This window comes from Nuphar pumila, chromosome 14 (genome assembly GCF_984573655.1).
Source record: "Nuphar pumila chromosome 14, dmNupPumi1.hap1.1, whole genome shotgun sequence".
NCBI classification, from domain to species: Eukaryota; Viridiplantae; Streptophyta; class Magnoliopsida; order Nymphaeales; family Nymphaeaceae; genus Nuphar; species Nuphar pumila.
The window spans coordinates 22385819-22408681 of NC_143262.1; the positions used below are offsets into that span (position 1 = coordinate 22385819).

Below are 22863 nucleotides of genomic sequence, written 5' to 3' on the forward strand. Positions count from 1 at the left end.
TGGGCCAGGGAAACTGGTGCATCCTGATCTTTAGGCTCCGATCCAGCAATTGCAGCTCTTTTTTCTTTCAGCTCCTTAAGTTTGAGACATTGTGGCCTATAGTGTCTCGGTTCATGACAGTGATTACAAATAACTTTCTTCTTATCATAGTCACCATTTTGTTGGTTGAAGTGAGAAGACCTATATGATCGAACATGATTTTCTGGTCTAGACACGGCTAAAATGGAATCATCTTCAATTTTTGAAGAACCTTTCCGGAGACGATTTTCTTCTATTGTTAACTCTTCAATAGTTTCAACAATAGAAGAAATTTTTCCTCGGTGAAGGAGGGCCGATTTAGTGGTTTCAAATTTCGGCCTTAATCCAGTGATAAACTGGTAAAAATGTTCAGCATCGAGTTGTTTCTGACGAAGCTCGATGTCTTCGTCACAATGCCACTTTGGTTTTAAAAGGGAAAGTTCTTCCCAAAGTTTGGACAACCCATTGTAATATTCACGAATAGTTTTGTCTCCTTATGTCATCATTCGAACTTTTTCTTGGAGGTTGCACACGTGGGCAATATCTTTAAGGGAATCCATATTCTTAAGGTATTCCCATGCCTTATCAGCATGATTAAATTTGACAAGACTTGAGCATTTTTTAATGTCAACGCTATTGATAGGTTATGACATTATCTTCGAATGAGATATTCTCCATTCTTTCCATTTCTTCTCGTATGAGGCAAGAGCCTTGATTTTCTCTTTTTCAGATATAGGGACCTCTTTATCTCCCTCCTTTTTAGTAAGAGATAGCTTAGGTTTCGAATTAGAACCATCCACAATCCCCCATAGGCCTTTTCCCCATATATGGTGCTTCATGATTGAAGCCCATGTTACATAGTTCGTATCACTTAGTTTCATAGGTATGATGGTGACTTTATCATTGTCATCTATTGATTACAAGGAGAGAAGGAATAAGGATAGAAGAGAAATGAAAAAGAAAAAAGAAAATACAATACAACAAGATGTGAAATCTTCCCCAATGAAGTGATAAAACACTTCTCTTCAAGTGGCGAACACTTTTGCAAATGGTTACGAAAATCGAGACAACTTTTCCTCAACATCTAGTACTTCTGCGGCTTTGATACCATGAAATGAAATAGGGATCTTTGAAACACGAGCTTAGATTCACAAGGGAAAGTGTCAAGAATGACACTAAAGCATAACCCTTAAAAAGGGTACAATTGAAAACAAAATAAAAATAAAAAAATATTCTTTATTGATATGAAAAACCAATTGCTTAAGAAGCATTGAAATTACAATAGAAGAAGGGTTGTACCCCTTTATATACACAACTGAAAGAGGAGGACTCAATAGAGCTGTTGGGCACAGTCCAACGGCTCTAAATAGAGCCATTGGACTGTGTCCAACAACTCTATTGCTAGTCAAGTCTTGACAGGACTTAACTAGCAACTGTCATTCTAGTTCAAACTGAACTAGATGACATAAAGACAAAAAATAAAAATAAAGAAAAAAAAGTTACAAAAAAGAAAGCAATGAAAATATATTTATATATATAATAATATAATAATAATATTAATATATATATATATATATATATATATGTACAATTTTACATTTTAACATGGGTATGGGTATGTGTGCGAGTACGTAGGGTACTGTGAAAATCTCTATAAAAAGAGATTTTGTGTATAAACACAATACTAGTAACACAAAGTGTGCACACAGGTATAAAATGAGAACTCTCACAAGTGCACAAAGGCACAAATACAAATGCACAAACGTAAAAAAATATCAACTTCAATATCTTGGGTCCCAAAAGGGGGCTTTACAAAAGTCCAAGTTACAAGGGGGTAACACCTCATATTTATAATACAAGGAAGAGAGGGAATGAGGGAGTGTTGGGCTCCCAACGACTCTAAATAGAGTTGTTGGGAGTCAACAACTCTCTCTACTTTATGCTTTTTGACTTTGGTCAAAAAAACATAAAGCTAAATAAGTCCAAAAATAAACTAAAAAAGAAAAAGAAACCTAACCTAGTTAAATAAACTAACCTAATCCTAACTAAACTTAAAAGTAAACTAAAACTATGAGATTACATATTAAATTATGTTACATTATTTAACACCCCCCCTCAAACTTAGGGTGACATAACCGAAAGTTTGCCAAGAAGGAAGTTAAATCTTGGAGAGCACAACGCTTTGGTGAAGAAGTCTGCTAGTTGGTATTCTGATGTAACATATGAAAGGTCTATGGTTCTTCTTAAGTATTCTTCACGAACATAGTGGCAGTCCATCTCAATGTGCTTCGTGCACTCGTGAAATGTGTGATTTTTGGCAATGTAAATTGCACTTTTATTATCACAACATAGTTTTGTGGGCCCTTGAACTTGAATATTCATATCTTCCAGCAAATTGCGAATCCAAACAATCTCCATGGTAGTAGATGTCATGACTCTATATTCGGCTTCTGTGGATGAAAGTGAGACCTTATGTTGTTTCTTGCATCTCCAAGAAATTAAAGATTCCCCTAAAAAAATACAAAAACCAGTGGTGGAGTGATGGTTATTTGGGTCACCTCCCAAATCAAATTCAGTATAAGCAATAAAATTCAATTCAGAAGAAGAAGATTGAAATACCGCATTGTTTACTGTACCCTTTATGTATCTGATGATACGGAGAATGACGCTCATATGAACTGTAGTAGGTACATGTTGAAACTGACTAGCAACATGTACTGCATGAGAAATATCAGGCCTCGTAATGCGCAGATATGTTAAAGATCTAACCAGTTGCCTATAAGGTGTGAGATCTTTTAGGAGAATCCCATCATTAATCTTCATCTTTGAACCTACTATTTCAGGAGTTTCACAGACCTTGTCATTTGTAATTCTTGATCTGTCAAGAATCTCACAAACAAGTTTAGTTTGAGACAAAAAATAGTCTCTGTGAGAATAGACAACCTCAATTCCCAAAAAATATGTCAGAAATCTTAAGTCTGACATTTCAAATCTTGAAGTCAGAATAGATTTAATGCTCTTGATTCCTTTGACATCATCACCTGTTATTAACATATCATCAACATATAACAATCCCTGCATCAGATTTATTAACAAACAATGCAGTGTCAGTATAGCATAAAGTAAAACCATTTTCAATCATTACATTGTTAAACCTATCGTGCCAAGCCTTGGGAGCTTGTTTCAAGCCATAAAGAGCTTTACAAAGACGAAAAACTTTATTTTTAGGAATTTCTATACCAGGTGGAGCATCCACGTAGACTTCTTCATTAAGATCACCATTTAGAAAGGCATTTTTGATATCCATTTGGTAAATATTTCATTTTCTAATGGAAGCAATGGTGATGAGACATTTGACAGTAACCATACGAGCTACTGGAGCAAATGTCTCTTTATAGTCAATCCCATATTCTTGACTATACCCTTTAGCTACAAGATAAGCTTTATACCTCTCAAGAGATCCATCACTCTTGGTTTTGACTTTAAATACCCATCGACATCCTATAATTTTCTTTCCACTGGGAAGCATTTGAAATTCCCAAGTGTTGGCTTTCCTAAGTGCTTTGAGTTCATTCTCTATGGCTTCTCTCCATTCAATACATCATTTGGCATATTAAAAAATTTTCGGTTCAAAATATCAGTGAATGGCACTTAAGCAAACCTGATATTTAGGAGAGAAAGAATCAAAAGATACGAATCTAGAGGGAGTTCTTCTAGTTCTGTAAAATCCACGTAAAAAAAAAAAATTACCGGACCCATGTCAGGTCGGGACCCGACCAAGGCCCGCCTTCGTTAGGGTTTTAAAACCCGACGCAGGGTGAGGGCAAAGCCCTCCCCTGTGCGCCGCTCCTCACCTACGCCGCTCCACCCTTTAGGTAGGATAAGGAAACCCCTTGAGGGTTTCCCCGAATCTAGCCCCTCCCTGAGCTCTTTAAGAGCGTTGCGGGAGGAGGATCGATGCACCACACCCCTTCTCGTTCCCTACGGGCGACAGCCTCGCCTGCAACCATGACACCACCTCGGTCTCTCTTCTCTCCCCGACTCCATCTCTCTCTCGTTGCTGACGCCGACGCCGGCGAGCTCCTCTCTGTCGAGGCAGCCTGCCGACCACCACCTTCTTCTCCCTCCTCTTTGCTGCGAGCAGCGACCTCCGGCTATCGCGCTCACGGTCGCCACCCGCCTTTCTTCTCCTCAGGTAAACCCCGCCACCCATTGTTGTTTATTGTGTCGACAGGGGGCTCCGTTCCCCCTGTCCCTCTTTCCTTGCCGGCAGGGGGGCAGAGCCCTCTGCTGTTCATGGTGTCGACGGGGGGCTCCGTTCCCACTGTCCCTCTTTCCTTGCCGGCAGGGGGGCAGAGCCCCCTGCTGTTCGTGGTGTCGACAAGGGGCTCCGTTCCCCTTGTCCCGCTTTCCTTGCCGGCAGGGGGGCAGAGCCCTCTGCCGTTCGTGGTGTCGACAGGGGGCTCCGTTCCCCCCTGTCCTTCTTGTCTTGTCAGTAGGAGGCCCTGCCGTTGGTTGTTTTTTCAGGCAAGGGCCAAGGCCCTTGCCATTGGGTGTTTGTCAGGCAAGGGCCAAGGCCCTTGCCATTCATTGCTTTCGTCAGGCAGGGGCCGAGGCCCCTGCCATTTGTTGTTTTGGCAGGCAGGGGCCGTAGCCCCTGCCATTCGCTACTCCGTCTCCTTTGGGGATTTTTGCCGTAGGGTAGCACCCTCCTGCCTCAGATCATTCTTCCTGCGGGGGGCGATGTCCCTGCCTCTGTTTGGGTTTCCCTACCTTTGTGGCAGTTCTCCAGCAGGGGGCTTACCCCAGTTCTGCCTCGACCTTTCTTTTCTACAGGAGGGCACAACTCCTGTCCTGCGATGGCTTGTTCGTCAGGGAACCCTATCTCTCTACGCCCCTTGGTTGTTCCAGCAGGGGCTGGAGCCTTGCCCCTCTCGTTTCTTTTATAAAATGCTAACTATTCTTTTTCACAGCTTGTGCAACACCTCACGCTTGCCCCCACACCCTAAGTCGTCATCACCCACGCTCAGAGACGATCGCCACCTCACAACTCCCTAAGGTAGGGTAAAGTCGCACAAAGGGCAATAAATGAACCTATTTGAGTTGAAATAATTAAGATGCCTATGCTAGATATGCTTAGATTTATATTGCTTCTGCATTGCATATTTTCTTGTCTGCATATTTATAAGTCGAGGCATGATTTTACTCTTTGCGTATTAATTTGCGTATTTGCTTATGTGGTTGAAGGTGGTTTCGTACTTTTTGCAATACTTATGCCCTTAATTGCTTGCATATATACTTGCCTGTACGTTCCTATGGGTCGATGTACAATTTCATTCTTCGATCATTATTTTGCATAGTTTCTTATGAGTTGAGGTGTGGTTTCGTATTTCTTGAAATACATATGCCCTTGTTTGCTTGCATCCATTTTTGCTTGCACATTTCCTTTGAGTGAGGTACGACTTCGTGTCTCGTGTATTACTTATTGTGATCATCGCAAAATTTTTCCTCTCTTTATGGTTTCTCTCTTTTCCTTCTCTTTCCCTTTTCTAACCTCTATTCTCCTCCTTTTTGAATGGAGAAGGATAAAAGAAAGAAAAGAAAGAGAGAAGAGAAAAGAAAGAAAGAGAGAGAGAAGAGGAATTCTTTTGCGGGTTTTCACTTGACCTTTATTTGAAAAATATTTAGAAAATAACTCGCCTCCGTTTTGAAAATTTGCGGGAAAAATGGAGAGACGGGATTCGCTCGTCGGTACGAGGTTCGACCGTTCCTGGCGCCTTTACCAGGGGTAATCGAACCAATGATCGAATCTATGCCTTTTGCTTTGCCTAAATATAACCTAAGAATTTATTCTAAAGATCTAAATGCACAAAAAGTCATGCTTGTGCGATGCAAGGATGAATGCTCTTTCGAAAATTGATTTAGAAATTTTCAAATATTCTGAGATGAACTTGGCAAAGGAGTGAAGAAATGATTTAATCTAACTTAGAACTTTGAGATAGATCAGAGGAGTTCTAAGTTTTTGAAGTAAATCAGGATTGGAAGGATAAGTGGGAAATGATCACTTGAAGCTTTGAAATGAAAGGAAATAAAGTTTCAAAGTCAAAAAATGGACTTTGAATTTGAATTTGAATTTAGGAAAGGAAATGAATACTTGAGATGGAATTGAATTCGGATTTTTTTAAGTTTGGAATGGATCTGAGATAATCAAATGGTATTTAAGAATAGAAATGGATTTAGGGAGTTTTGGATGAGATCTGAAAGTGGAATTAGATTTGAAATCTAGAATTGAGAATGAAATTGGATCTAAAGATGGATTTAAGATCTGAGATCTGAGATCCGAGATAAAATTGGGTTCTGGATCCTAAGATGGATTTAGATCTGAAGTCTGAGACCCAAATGTAGAATTGGGTTCTGGATCTTAAGATGGATTTGGATCTGAAGTCTGAGATCCAAAGTAGGACTGGATTCTGGATCCTAACATGGATTTGGATCTGAAGTCTGAGATCCAAAATGAAATTGGATTCTGGATCCTAAAGGGGATTTGGATCTAAAGTCTAAGATCCGATGTAGAGTTGGACTCTAGACCCTAAGATAGATTGTGGATCTGAAGTCTGAGATCCAATGTAGACCTGGGTTCTGGATCCTAAGATGGAATTGGATTTGTAATCTAAGATCCAAAGTGAAATTGGGTCCTGGATCCTAAAGGCAATTTTGGATCTGAAGTCTGAGATCAAAGGTGAAATTTGGATTCTAGATCCTAGAATGGATTTTGGGTTTTTAAAAGTCCAAATGAGAAAAATGGATATGGTTTTTGAAAACCCAGATTGGATTTAAAATTCAGGAATTGAATCTTGAATAAATGAATTTCAAAGTCGATTTAGACCTTGAATTTGAAGTTTGAATTTTGAAATGTAGAAGAGGAAGAGAATCTCAAAGTTAAATTGAACTTTGGATTTGATTTGGAGTATTTGAATATAAATGAATTTGGAATTTCAAAGTCAAATTGAACTTTGAAATCTGATTTGAATAAAAAATGAATTTGAAATCTCAGAGTTAGATTTAATTTTGAGATTTAACAATGAAATTGAATCTTGAAAATTGAAAGAATGAATCGGATTTGATAAGGATTGAAGATAGATTCGAAGAAAGATATTTACTTGGAGTTTTTGAAAAATGAATTTTTGAAAATATGATAGTAATTCTATCCTAAATGATGAATGAATTTGAAGAATTTGAAATTGGATTTTGAAAAGCTATTTCATTCTTTGGATGAATTAAAACAAGATTGAAAATATAATACATCCTTGACTATGGTCATTGAATGTATTACATAATAATCTATATTTAAATTCAAGAGAAGAATAAAATACATTTGGTGCTTTTATAGAATTTAAAATGAAATTAACTCTCAATATACCCTCACTATGGCCATTGGTATATATTTTGAGTTAATTTTAAGTTAAATTCTAATAAAAGAAAAAAATATTTAAGGAAAATATGATGAATTTTGAAAACGGATCCAATGTAGATCCAGGGTTATTTTGTAAAAGATAAAAATCCTAAGTCTTGTTTACATCCCGACTATGGCCGTTGATGTAAATCATCAACTTAGGATTAATTTACCTCTTACGAAATGGTGCACGTGCCATTCGTGTTTCACCAATGTGAGGTTTTGAGAAATAAAGGAAAAAATGCATGGAAATAAGCAATTTATGATATTTACATTCATTCTATCTAAGCCAGGAGATGTAAATTCTCGTTCAAGATCTAACCATTACAATATTGAAAATACGAATCCAAGAAATGACTATTTCCTGCAAAACCGAGTTAGCCTAAAGAAGTACATATGGAGAGAAAACAACACTTCATATACAAGATGATGAATGCTCATATATCTAACACAAGGGTGCATGTGAGACATGGGATTAAGTATATACATATGAGGGTAGATGTATATATGAGGACAACACATATACATATATTCCTATGACTAGAAAGCCTATGCAAATTTTCAAGTATATATATATATATATATATATATATATATATATATGAAAGGAGAACTTTGAAATGTAGGGATGAGCATTATAAACATAAGGTCAAAGAGGTTGCTAAGGGTGGCAATAGCTGATAAACATAGGTATTTGCAATGTAGGACAAAGATGCTAAAGTGGCAAGATGCAAGGGAAAATGTGATCATTTGTGTATAGCTGAAATAGAGTGCTGTGAGTGATGATGGATAGGAAGATGCTGGAGCCAGAATGATCCAGGATGGATCATTAGAGGAGGCAATAGCCATAGTGAGTTATTATGGAAATGAAATATTACGATGGTTCATTGTGAACCATTGTGAAAGACTATGGCTATAGTAGTTCCTCAATGAACCACTACGAAAATGAAGGGTCACAGTAGTTCCTTGTGAACAATTGTGAGAAGTTGCAGCTGTAGTAGTTTTTAATAAACTACTGTGAAAATGGATGGCCACCGTGGTTCATTGTGAACCCCAGTGAAAGATTCTTTTTCTTGTGGTGAAATCTGTGGTTGGGAAAAAGGGTTGACAGCAGGGTCAACATAGATACATAAGATATATACTGCTGTAATTAGTTTAGTGAGTTCAATGAACAATTGCTGAAAGCAAGGAAAACAATGCTAATGCAAAATGACATCCAATCTACATAAAGGGAATTAACAATAACTAACTATATACAAACGAAAATAATCATATGAATGCAAGAAATGTTAAATGGAAAACTGGATTTATTATTTGAGATTAATCAATGACAGAATAAACAATGTTATGATGAACATATTGTAGAAGTTTCAATAAGAAAAGGTAAGCCATTAATAATCCTACAGTAAAAGAAAGAGTTCTATAGTAATCTGACCATTTTAATGCAATTTTACAGTTTTGCCTTTGATCCATTTCTCATATCAGCCCAGTGGATCGACTCTAGTGATCCACTCTCAGCAAATTTTACCTGATGAACATAGATGGGGACACCATAAGATGAGAACTTGCAATCAGTCAGATGCAAATAGCAGAAACGTCATCATGACTAAGTCAGATTATCTGATGATTTTTTTTTTAGCAGAGGCAGCTGTATCAGAGGCTGCCTGTATTGATTGGCAGAAAAAAAACTTTCCAGCCAGCTTTATCCTATGAGCAAATCCATCATCCTAGACCACCTTGGTATTCGAGAATCCATCGATCTGACAAAAAGGTGGTCTTGCGACCTCCTGTGGATAGCGGCTTATATAGCTGATCCCATGAAACTGAAGCATTAGCTCGATCTCTGGAAAGACCAATATACCAAGTCCAGCTGTAACTGATCCAGTTTCATGATGATGAGATCCAAGAACTTCCCCGTACCTCGACCTACACACCTTTTCAAGAAATGTCAGATAAACAGGTCTTAAAGTATTGATACTACTGATAAATCTTGATTCACAAGAATCTATGCAACGATCAAATTTTTGCCATAACGAACCTCCATCCTTCACCTGGAATGATAATTTCATTTAAGTCGTCACCAATTTCTTCTGAAATGACCTAAAACTACTTTGTTGCAGATGAATCATGAAAATTTTATAACAGCATGAAATTCAATTGAGGTCGTGATGTCTGTTGATTCATCATACACAGTTGTTGTGTGTTGAGTTTATGACAGACATCCAGGGATGAAGCGCAGATATATATACATCCCATAACAGAACCAAAACTTTGATTCTTGTTTTTTGACATAGCCATACCGGACCAGATTCGTGTATCTTACCTTCCATCATTCGAATGGACATATCAGATGAGAACAAGACAGGAGAATCACTTTGGCTACCAACCTTTCAATATATATATATATATATATATATATATATATATTTTTTTTTTTTTTTAAGCCAGCTAAAGGTGGATGAATGACGATAAAAAAAAAACATCCTTCCCTTCCGTCAGGAAGGGCATTTGCTGTAGCTGATCAACTCCTCATTAATGATAGAATACTGGTAAAACCGTGAAAACGTGGTGACATGAGAACTCATATGATGTGGTGAAACTACACAGATAGGCACAAACTACATATTACCAGATTAATGCCAGAACAAACTACTATAAATCCAGATCAAACCACCTTTATATCCCCTATTTCCTTTTTGGATTACTTACCATTAAATGATAATCATGTTTATAGCCTTAGATCTGGCAAAGTGAGGCCATCAAAAGACTGATGCACAGAGCACAGTGTAATCACGATAAGTAGCTCAAATAAGATATTTCATAACAAGCCCAGATTTGATTCCCAATCCTCCATAGGAAAAGACTTCCTCTAATGGCTAAGGGACGAATCCATTGTGGATTAAAACATGAATTATGACGTAAACAGAACATCATTAAGGAACTGTAATAAGGCATAGAAAACAGAAATGGATGCCAGTATGTAAGATGTCGCAAGCATTGGAGGGAATCATTATACTCACCTGAATTAACAAAACATCAAAAATAATGGTGATGAATAGAATAGATCGAAAACTTTAATCTTAGCAGTAAACAACAAATTAAAGATTCAAGGAAACAGAAAAGGAAATAAACTAAAATAAAATGAGATAAACTGCAAAATGAAAACCCACGAACCTTGCAGACATATGAGATAGGAAGGTAGCATTTCGGGTGGAACTCTGTACCAGGATTCAACCAAATTTACTTCTAAAAAAAAATTAGCATTCCTATCCATGCTACAGACATAAATATAATTTGAACAATTCATCAGATTTGAGAAGGATGAGATGTTATAACTGGAAATTGTTGATAAAGTGATATTTTGACCCAACACAGAGGAGATGGGTACTGATAAAAAAAAATGATTCTAAATGCTTTTACGATAATTTATTGTATCCAAAAACGAATAGGATAGGCAACAATATGAGAAATTATACAAACAAAGTAATGAAGGAAACCCACTGGCTGACATGCACCAGGTGGTGCGCTGAATCAAGTGATAAAATGTACGCAGAGAAGAAAAAGAAAAAAAAAGAAAAAGAAATAACAGGTAAGTAAATGGAGTCAGTTGATGGAATGTATTAATAACAATGAAGGGAGAATGATCACTTACTAGACAATGCCAAAATCTGGTATAAACCAGTATAAGAAAACCATAGAAACTCAAAAGCAGATCTAAAAAAAGAAAAGAAAAAAAAAGAAAGAAACAAGTATAGGAACATGATCGTTCTCTTGCTATTGTACTGTATGAATTGATGTTGCTATCAGCAACTCAATATCATAGGAAGTGCCTTAATCGGGACAACAAACCAAGAAAATTTTCAAAGAAAAATCTGAAATGACAGGGAGAAAAGGAGGTACTTACAACCTTCCTGCTTCAGAGATGATCTGCCTTTTTCAATGTGAGTTTGATGAAACGAGAGAGGAGGAGAGACTCGGATGGAGGGATGCCGATGGAAAGGTAGGAGACGGATCCTCTTTTGCTTGATCAAAGAAGATCTACCTCAGCCTGTTGAGATGGTCGGTCGATCTCCTTCAATCGATGTAGATGAGAACCAGAGAGAGGGGAGATTGAGAGGAAGAAGAAGGGAGGAAGGAAAAATCGAGGAGAAGAAGTGGTCGATTGAGAGGATAATGAGAGTTATTTACAGGAAAGGGGAGGGATGAAGACGATCGTGAAAGAGAAGAGGGAAAGTGGTGGGGTGAAAACGGGTGCCTTTGGAGGAACAATAGGGTTTGTTAAATAGGGGAAGAGGGAAGAACCGAGAAGGTGATTCGGTTGGCGATGGAGGGCTTAGGGGGGATCCAGATGATGGAGGATGGATGGAGGCCATGGAACAACAACAACAAACAACAACAACTACGCCTTCATCCCAAAACAATTGGGGTCAGCGATATGAACCAAAAAAGAAATTCATTTTGGGTCTTCCACATGAATCCTTTTCCTCCAATCATTTCTATCCAACGCCATGTCCTCGGTGAGGTTCAAGGAGTTTTCGAAAAAAAGGGGGTTTCGGTGACCAGAGAGGGTTTCGGTGAGAGAGGCGCCCTAACCCTCTCTCTTACGAAGGGTTTTCGTAAAAACCCTAAAGGGATAGATTTTCATAGGGGGTCCTCTTATTTTCGGGACTTTACAAAGAGGGGGATATATTTTTGCTAAAAAAAGGTATTTTCATGAAACTCGATTTTTTTCAAAAGGTGTTTTTCAAAAAGAGATTGTTTTGCAAAATGATGGTTTTCAAAAAGAGGTTTTTTCAAAAACTATTTTTTTTTTTGTTTCTTTTCTATTTTGCATTTTCCATTTTTTTTGTATTTTTGTAGTAAAAAAAAAACTAAAATTTTAAAAGAAAACAAAGTTTTAAACACTAAATTTTTATAATTTTCTGAGAAATATTTACAAAGAGTATTTTTCTGAGAGTTTCAGACCATTTTGGAGAAATTTCTTCAGAAAGTGGGTTTGGACCCAGATTTTGAGAAAATGTTCGAGTTTTGACATTCGAATCGAGGAATACAATGCAATGGATCAAAACAGATGTCGGAGGAACTGTCCGAGCTATTTAAAAACTATTTTTGGTATTTTCTGTAATTTAAAATTTGAAATTTGAACAAGGAAACTCAGATTTGGATCTGGACATTGGATCCAGATCCGAAATCAATTTAAACATATGAAATGAATTTAATTTCAATAAAATTTGAGAAATGAACTGGAATTTATATTTAAAAATGACACATTTGCTCAAAAAATGAATTTAGGGGCAAGAAGGGAATATCTAAAAGATTTTGAAAATTTTGGGGTGTTCACACTTTGACCTTATGTGTTTGCCTATCTAAGTAGTCAAGGTATGGTTTTCGTACCTCGTGTGTTACTTATGTGCTTTTCGCTCGATGTGCGGCATTGCAAGTCGAGAGTTGCTTGTTGTCATGTTATAATCTGCATATGCTCACACTTATGGTAAATATGTACTTACATAAATGTAGTCTTGTGCCTAACCTGATTTCAGTTGGTTTCAAAACACTAGAAGTTGCGCTTGTGCGCTATAGTTCTTTTAAAGAGGATTTCCTTCTGCCAACCCAGTGCTCTTCAAAATGCACAACTTTTGCAAAGTTAAATTTTAAGTTTTGTAGGATTGCAAAGTCACATTTGGGCCCTCCCAAGTCCACACACTTGGGAGTAATATTTTATAACCCCGATTCGAATTGCGACCCAATTCGAATAACCCCGATCAGGGGCATGAACCTATGAATGAGTGGGGTTCTGTTGAAGGACCCATTCTTCATTTGTCAATCTAGTGTCGCATGTCGATACTAAGATAAATTTTGGGATGCAAGATTGATAGTGATGTGCCTTGTGTGAATGACTCAATGTGGCATTGTGGCTTTTAAGGATGAATCGTGCCAAATGAGCACTCCTATATTCTTTGGATCGTTATGAAGTTGTGTGTTGGGTGTTCCTTTTGAGAAGCCTATGCACCTCCCTTTTTCAGTGTAGCGTACTTTTAGACATGCACAACATGTTAAGTACTTTGTTGATCAGATGAGAGATTCGAGACGACCTTGTATCATGAAATATGCAAAATATTGTTGAAATGAATTCAAGACTTATCTTGTCAAATTGTGTTGTGTTACTTCTTATGCAGATAATATCTGTTGGGGTTTCTTTGGTGAAACCATATCCCTTTTATCGTAGTCGTACTTTTGACAAGTACGTTCGTACTTTTTTGACAATTACGTCTTCTTACGTTGCGATGATTGGATAAGTAGGTTGTGGCAACCTTGATGAGTGCAAATAACAAAATGCTGAGATCACCTAAATAAGTGATGATTTCCCTTAAAATGCTGAGAGCCCAACACTCCCTTCACCGGCAAGATACTCGACTTGGGTCGAAAGACCAGAGTATGTAGAATGGGTCTTCAGTTAACTACCCCTGATGTACTCATTCGAACCACTAACTCTTGTCAGGAGAGAGGACGGGAAGGTACAAAAACTTCGATGGACAGGCCATTAATGGCCGTTACGAGCAAAAGACTCGGCTTCCCTAGTCATCGGAGTTAGGGAAAAGGGACTACTATAATTATCCTAGGTGGTAGCTCTCCATGTTTGGGATGCATCCATTGTTTATGCTGCTTTGGGGTTTCTCTCTTGGTCACTGACCGTCCCCTTAGGTGCGGACTCAGTCAGTTATCCGGGTTATCTTAAAATACATAGCATAATAAACCCCCGGATCAGTCTAGGCTGTTTCTAGAGTCGTGCCTTGTGCGTACCCACTTGGCCAGTTAATATCAAAACATAATTTAAATCCGATCACACAATTTGTTGAGTTATGCACGTATGAAAGCTATAGCATGCAACGGGTTTCAATACTTATGGAATTGTGTGTGGTTGATGTAACATCGTATTTTGCTTGCTTATGCAGTGCTTTGCTTATAATAATTAGCCTACTTGTGCCAGTGAAATGCTTGTAATAGTTTTAGCATTTTGTTCATGATAGTTGCTCCATGAATCTGTTGAAATTAAATTGCTATATAATTGCCTGTCTACTTGACTTATTAAATTATTTTGCTTAACTATGTTCTATATCGTCCTGTATGTTCACCTACCAGTTTTTAGTGAAAATGACCCATTTTATGGGCAGGTGATGTATAGGTGATACACTCTGCGATGACACGATGGCGCGATGAGATCAAGATATAGCTCTTTCCCTGACGTTTCGCTCCTGAGGACATGTTGGTAAATTTGGTATGAAGTGTATTTCAAAAATTCTATTTTAATTAAACCTTGAGTTACTAAAATTGTTTTAGTAAACTTCTTTTTGGTTTCAACAAATATAATGAGTTGCAAAATCCCATGAACAAATTCTCAATTATTGAAACTGCATTTTAAAACCATTTGATTTCAATAGTTGTGCGGGATTCGACAAAGGAAAGTTTACGCTGTAATGCGCTCAAGGTCCATTGACTTGTGGTTTTAAAAATATCATTTTCCGCTGAAGTACTATTTAAACTCTGATAATCGTATGATTTCAAACCTTTCTAAACTATTTTAAAAGTTACAAGTCCTGGATTTTTGGGGCGTTACAAATTCTCTCGGTTCTTCTAGGGTTTGAATCATGTGGGGGGATAAATTCGCTAGGTTCACTATATTGCTCAATAGCACTTCTAAAGGTGCGTCTATCTCTATGAGTATAGGTGATAAGGTCTCTGGTTATATTTTCTTCTTGAGAGGTAGTAGGGTTAGAGTTATTGTTGATTTCAACCACTTCATTGTCACTGTTATATGTTGATTCATCATCACTAGAGATATCATCATCTTTAGATAAAAGATCAAAGAGAAAGGAACAATCGACATTTTCTAAATGAGATTCATTCTTTTTAAAACCACTATCATTTTCCAAAAATGTTACATTTCTTGAGACATATAACTTATCATTTTTAGTATCATAACATTAAAACCCTTTTTGAGTTTCAGAGTAGCCAAGAAAAGCACAAGGAATGACTTTAGGTGAGAGTTTATCATTCTTATCTGTAAGGACAAAGCACTTACAACTAAAAACTCTCAATCTATTATAATCGGGTTCTTTTTCATATAGAGTTTCAAAAGGAGAGATTTTATCTAAATTTTTGGATGAAAGACGATTAATAAGATAAACTGAAGCAAGAGCCGCTTCGGCCCAAATTTTTTTTAGAATACTTTGGGAAATAAGAAGGGTTCTAGTGGTTTCAATGATATGTCTATGCTTCCTTTCGGCTAACTCATTTTGTTGTGGGGTCTTAGGACACGATCTTTGATGGACAATACCATAGTCTTTAAGATATTTCTTAAATTCATTGGAAAGATATTCGCCTCTGGAAGCGGTCCTAAAAATCTGTAAATTACTATTAAATTGATTCTTAATTATCATATGATATGATTTAAAACATGAAAACACTTTGTGCTTATGTTTAAGGAAATATATCCAACAATATCGAGAAAAATCATCCATAAAAATCACACAATAGGCAAAGCCTCCCTTGGATATGACAGGTGCCGGTTCCCAAACATCCGAATGAACAATTTCAAAAGGTTTTGTAGTAAACATAGATCTTTGTTCAAAAGGCATACTTCTCATTTTTTTCAAGAATACAATCATTACAAGAGAAAATACTTTTACAAAGTTTTTTAATAAAATGCAAATAGTATAACTTGGTGAAGTTGGGCTGACCAAGTCTTTTGTGCCAAACATTTATGTCATTATGTTGGGCCACATTACAAAAAGGGGTTTTAGGAATTTGGAGAGAATCCACATAGTACAAGTCTCCCTTCTTAGAGCCTTCCCCAATCAACTTTCCGGACCGGTGATCCTGTATTTAACACTTATTAGATGAAAATTGAATGTCACATCCAAGGTCTGAGAGTTGAGAAACGAAAAGTAAGTTCAAATTCAATTTAGGTATAAATCTAATTTTAGGAATAAAAAAATTTTGAGTTTCAAAGTTTCCAATCCCCTTAATTTCAAGAGAAGTGCCATCTGCGGTTGAAACAAAAGTTGGTGACAAACTTTTAGAATATTCGGAAAGAGAAGAGATGTTTGAAAACATATGAAAAGATACACCCGAATCTAAAAGCCAAGAAGTTTTACCTGGAGGAGGAGTGAATATGACGACACCGAAAATAACTCCCTTAAGAAGAGGTTGAAGAACTTCCATAATTTGATTTAGAGAGAGAGCTCCACTTGTAGATTCCTCTTTTTGTGGTTGAGATGTGGTTGCCATTGCAAGTAGTTTCTTCTATTTAGGACAAACCGGTTTGATGTGACCGGGTTCCTTGCAAAAGTGGCACACAATTTTGTTATTGTCCATTCTTCCGCCTTGACCACCATTGTATCCTTGATTTTGGTTTTTAAAGTGAGAAGGTTTATATGTCCTCAAGTTGTTGCTGGGCTTAGACACGACATTAGCTCCATCACATTTATCTTGATTTGTGGGCATTGCAAGAACACTTGGATTTTGTTTGCTAATGCTCATACGAGTTTCCTCTCCACTTAACTTAGTAATAACATCTTCAATGGAAAAAGATGTGAAAGAAGATAGAAGAGAGGACCGAATTTATTCAAATTTGGGTTGAAGACCATTTAGGAAGTTAAAGAAGTGATCTTCCTCTAATTGCTTGTATCTAAGTTCAATAGTTTCGCCACTCCACTTGGGCTCAAGCATGACAAACTCATCCCAAATAGAGGATAATTCAGCAAAGTACTCACGAATAGACATCTCATTTTGTTGTAGGGTCACGGCCCTCTTTTGAAGATTGTATTTGTGAGATAAGTCTCGTGAAGTATACATCTTCTCAAGATAATGCCAAGCTTCGGAGGCTTTCTTGAATTTGATGATGTTGGCATCAATGTTTTAAAACTCGCCGAGTCAACTCGGTGACTCGGCTGACTCGGCTCTGCTCGGCCCTCCAGCGAGTCAGCCCGACAAGCTTAACTCGGGCTGCGAAGACTCGGCTGCTGACTCGAGTGAGTTCTGGGATGTTTGAAGTTTGATTTTTTGGGTATTTCACACACATATTCACTCTTGTACTTAATAATACATCTTTCCCATGAACTGTCAGGAAAGATCTTTTTGAACAAATAACTGTTATAGTATATAAATCAAACAATAAAGCATTCTAGTCTATAAACCCAATTAACAAAGAATTCTATGCATCTAAAAGCAAGGATTTCTTTCAAGACACATATGGAGACTGGAGAGTTAGGACCTAAGGATTCCTTATCTGAATATCACATATTACTTTACATACAACTTCATAAAAAAACTCTGCCTCTATAACTAACATTGCCCCATCACCACCCTTTCGTAGATCACTAGAGGTCCAAGGCAACTTCTAGTTTTCCACTTTATGTTCTTGTAAATGATAGTTTATCTTATACAGTGATACTTTTCCCCAGTCTGTAGCATTTGGTGCAGCTTCTGGGCCATTTTACCACCATCATCTGTCTCTGTTTCTGCCTTTGTCTAATTGGAATCTCTTTTATTTAAGAGCTGGGCATCATGAATCTAAGGCCTGCAGCAATTTCACTTTTCCTAACCTCTAATCTTAGGCATTGGAAATTTTATTCTATCTTCTTTCAAGCTGCTAATAGCTGTTTGAATTCTTTCAAGGTTCATGGTGCAAAAAATCTGTCCAACTCCATTATGTGTTCTTTGTTTGTCCAAAATAATGAATCTCTTAACTCGGACCTGCCATTTTCTGTATATTGCATGATCCAAGTGATTGAAGATACCAGTGCCATTGGGATCATGTAGTTCCCAAGGGCTATGAAGGTGTTGTAGTGATGAATCACTCTTGTACTGAATAATACATCTTTCCCATGGACTGACAATTTATATATTGTTTTCTTTTAAAATCAAAAGTTAACAAAACCCAGTCCGAGTCACTGAGTTGACCCGCCAAGTCACGAGTCAATAAAGAACGAGTCAAGTCCCGAGTCACTGGGTTTTAAAACCTTGGTTGACATTGATCTTGGTTTCAACGGATGAGAAGATCCAAGATAGGATCTTGAAGTTTCTCATTTCCCATTCCTCATGTTTCTTTAAATATTCTTCAAGAGCCTTTTGTCTTTCTTCTCCTTCAAGAATTTTGATTTCTCCTCTTTCAACTATCGTAATTTTTGGTTTGGATTCCGTTATGGAACCTTGAACATATCCCCAAAGTCCCTTTCCTTTAATATGAGCTTCCATATTTCCGGCCCATACATGATAATTGAAACCATTGAGCTTAAAGCCAAGAGAGAAATTTGAGTCTTTTTCACCCATTAGAGAGATAAGTTGGAGGAGAAAAATACGTACCACAAAGAGATTTTAACTCTTACTTGTTGTAGTAATCTTCTAAAATATTTGATGAATAGAAGTCTTCACGCCAATCTCGAAAAAATTGAAGGCATGCTTTTTGAGGCACTCAATATTGTGAAGAATCGCAAGATTTTCCTTTCCAATCAACCTTGCTCTGATACCATGTGAAAATCTTTATAAAAAGAGATTTTGTGTATAAACACAATACTAGAAACACAAAATGTGCACAAGGCATAAAAGGAGAATTCTCACAAGTGCACAAAGGCACGGATACAAATGCACAAACGTAAAAAAATATCAACTTCAATATCTTGGGTCCCAAAAGGGGGCTTTACAAAAGTGTAAGTTACAAGGGGGTAACACCCCATATTTATAATACAAGGAATAGAGGGAGTGTTGGGCTCCCAACGACTCTTTATAGAGGTGTTGGGAGTCCAACAACTCTCTCTACTTTATGCTTTTTGACTTTGGTCAAAAAAGCATAAAGCCAAATAAGTCCAAAAATAAACTAAAAAAGAAAAAGAAACCTAACCTACTGAAATAAACTAACCTAATCCTAACTAAACTTAAAAGTAAACTAAAACTATGAGATTACATATTAAATTATGTTACATTATTTAACAGGTACGACACGACAATTTAAAAAATTGCAGGTATGGGGACACGACTATATATATATATATATATATATATATATATATATATATATATATATATATATATATATATATATATATATATATTCTTTGTTTGGACTTTGGATCGGGTTGGACACAAACCATCTTATATATATATATATATATATATATATATATATATATTGAGGAGATTGGGGTGTGGATGATTTTTTTTTAAAGAAAGGAGGGGGTAGTTTGATTTTTTTTATGTTCTTTTTCTTTCTCTCTCCAACACACCGACAGAAGAAAAGGAAGGAGAAGAAGAAGAGGAAGCCATTTATGCCTCCCCCTCCTTCTCCTCTCTCTCTCTCTCCACCACTTTCTTTCTCCTTAGTTTCTTCTTCTCTATCTCTCTCGTCCTCCTTCGTTTCTTCTCTCTCTCTGAGAGGGGGAAACGAGAGGGAAAACCAGAAAGAGAGCGAGGGAAATAGAGAGAGGGGGGATGAGAGAGAGAGAGAGAGAGAGAGAGAGAGAGAGAGAGAGAGAGAGAGAGAGAGAGGGAAATCAAGAGGGGGGTAAATGAGACCAGAGATAGGGGGTATCGTGGTGAGGGTGCGACCAAAATGGTCCCACCCCTTTGACCTTGGTTTGACCAGGGTCAAAACCCCTAAAAAAACAAGTTTGGGTCGGGTGTAGGTTGTGCCTGACCCAGATCAGTGTGGGACCCAACCCAGGGCATACCCGCACTGAGTTCGGTACCAGTACCCTTGTCTTGCCGTGTCAACACGGGTACGATACCTCCTATTGCATGTCTATGTTACATAGATGATTGGTGTGTTGAACAAGTGAATGTCTACAATTCACTCTTACATGGCTATAATGGAAGTAGAGTTCATGGAACAAGAATTTGGTTAACCTAGTTACTCATCCGATTCATCCCTTCTACGATGTCAACCCAGTTGGTTGACCCATTCTGCAAATATCTACCTTCATATTTTCAAAATTTAGTTTCAAATACATGTGATTAACATCAAATTTAAGATTATGATGATGAAAACTGAGTTTTATTTGTGTATGAACCTATTCTCATGTTAATTTTCACTAAGATATAATATTCTTGCTATGTTAATTACTATTATTTACTATTTTAAAATTTTCATATTGGTTTTACATTGAAAATCTTGATTACTTTATCAATATCACAATTTCACAAATAAGTTTCTTTATGACAATTAATTGTTGAATTGAATAATTTGTACCTCATAATAATTAATTGATTGTGATGCTTGATGTACTAGTGTGGTGACTCATAAAAATGATAATTTTTCCTTTTATAATTCATATTTTTTGTATTAGATATTAATTAATCACTAAATATTACCTAATTATTATTTATATGTCAATATTTTCATGCCATAAAGATTTTTGCATTGTGTACCAGATTATATATATATATATACACATTATGTATATACAATTTTTATATAAAATAGAAGTTAGCAAAACACAGCCAAGTCACTAGGTTGACCTGGTTGAGTCTTGAGTCAGGACCAAACTAGTAGTCACCAGTCACTGGGTTCTTGAACTATGCAAGTGAAAGGGAACTCACACAATTCACTTGCTTGATGGTCCTTTTATCTTGTGGTTTGGACCTTGAACTTTGGACCTTGCATAGGTGCCAGTTTGATTTGTTGGCTAGTGGATAAATAGTTTAAATGGTGCTCCATATCTTTCTAATTGGTGAAGAGCAACTTCTATTATGAAAAAGAGGCAGACCCTTTTTTGCAAGAAATTCTGAATGACCTAAGATGATGATGGTGGAATACTAGAAGATATAGTAATAGAGAAGATATATATATGGATCTTGACATTACCTGGATAAGATTGAAGTGGGAGAACGGTAATATTAAAGGCTTTAAGAATGGCCTTACATTTCAGAGCAGATTGGTAAATCCGATTCAAGTGTCTCTGGGGTGCTGAGCCAACAAACCCCTGCAATGCGTGCTGCTCTATATCAAATCCACATGGAGTCTGCACAGTTGCCATCATAACCATGTGGCACATGTGACAGGTACTGGTTATTCCTGCACTTTAAGGATACTCAAATTTGAGCATCTTATATGCTTCCCTTGTAGTGTTGTGTTAACTTTATGCATTGTAATTCTTGTATGATAAAAAAAATTGTCAGCTCTTTAGGCAAAGCTAGAAGCATTCCTTTAACATTGATATATAATACAAAGTTGCACCAATGAAGGCCTAATCTCCAATTGCAAACACAGATAATAACACTTCATGACTTCCTGACAAGAATGTCTATTGCTGCATGGAAATATGAAAACCCAGATATGCAGGAGTAGAGAAGGGATCAGCTAGAAGCTCACAGGTATGAAAACTTTTAAAAATGAATATGTGGCAAGGAGCTTCTATAAGAGAAAATGATGGTATGATGAGAGTTTCGGATGATAACAAAATACATGGAATACTCCATTATTGTTTTGTCGCATCTGTGGTACAGCGTGAGCTTTTCTATGGAAGTTCATTGTCTGCATTTATTTTACTAATTTATTTCTTCATGTGCAAGCTAGAGATCAACCCAGTTGCAATTTGAACCAAAGGCCCCTAGGCTAAGCTAGTGTCACTCTGCTTATCACACTAATATATTACAGGAACATGGCCTTCTATGTTTTCTGTTGATAATAGTGTAAAAGTGTGTGCTGCATAGTTCTTATGGAAACGTCATGGTGCAAAATCTATTGCCACGTTTGCATATTGATGCTTAATTTATCATAAAAACAAATTTTATGAGAAAGTTATATGCTCATTTTGATGATGGCTCTGCTTTCCTGTTGGAAGTCCTTTGTCTGCAGAAATTTTCTTTTCCTTTTTTTTAATCTTTTTCTGCAGCTAGCTGGTGGATAGCACATAAATCAAGTCTGACACCCCTTGATTAAGATAATGTGACACTACCATCTCAGTCATTATATTGCAGAAACATGATGGGTGTATTAATATCTGCATTTTCCATTGATTGTTATGTTAAAGTATTAAGTCTGTGGATACTACATTCATTATGATGCAAACTGTATTGGCGGAGCATAGATAGATGATACTTGATTTCACTATTTCGTTTTAATTGTATGGTTTCCTTATTGTAGATCAAGAAAATCGTGATGGCTGGCCTCATAAAGGGTGCTTCAAGAAAGAATTCCTTGGTTTGTAGGTTAGTTTATCATCTGTTTTACTAATTTCTCATTACAATATTGGTTGAAACATTTATTTTTTTTCGTCAGTGCAGTGAAGTTGGTTCAAACAGGTAAACTTAGATCCTTTGAATTAAAAACAATTATTCTTTATGATATTTATGTTATTTCATGAATTGCAAGAACTCAAAAGAAATGGTTCTCATTG

At 36.8% G+C, this 22863-nt stretch overlaps 1 protein-coding gene across 3 annotated transcripts in view; it reads left to right on the forward strand.

The window, feature by feature from the left end:
* LOC149816615 (putative UDP-3-O-acyl-N-acetylglucosamine deacetylase 1, mitochondrial) overlaps positions 1-22863 on the forward strand; it is a 182677-nt gene that overhangs the window by 38728 nt on the left and 121086 nt on the right. For all 3 annotated transcript variants that reach the window (XM_089986648.1, XM_089986649.1, XM_089986650.1), the window contains exon 5: positions 22611-22675. In XM_089986648.1, coding sequence (XP_089842774.1) covers positions 22611-22675 — 65 coding nt within the window. The remainder of the gene's footprint in view (positions 1-22610; positions 22676-22863) is intronic.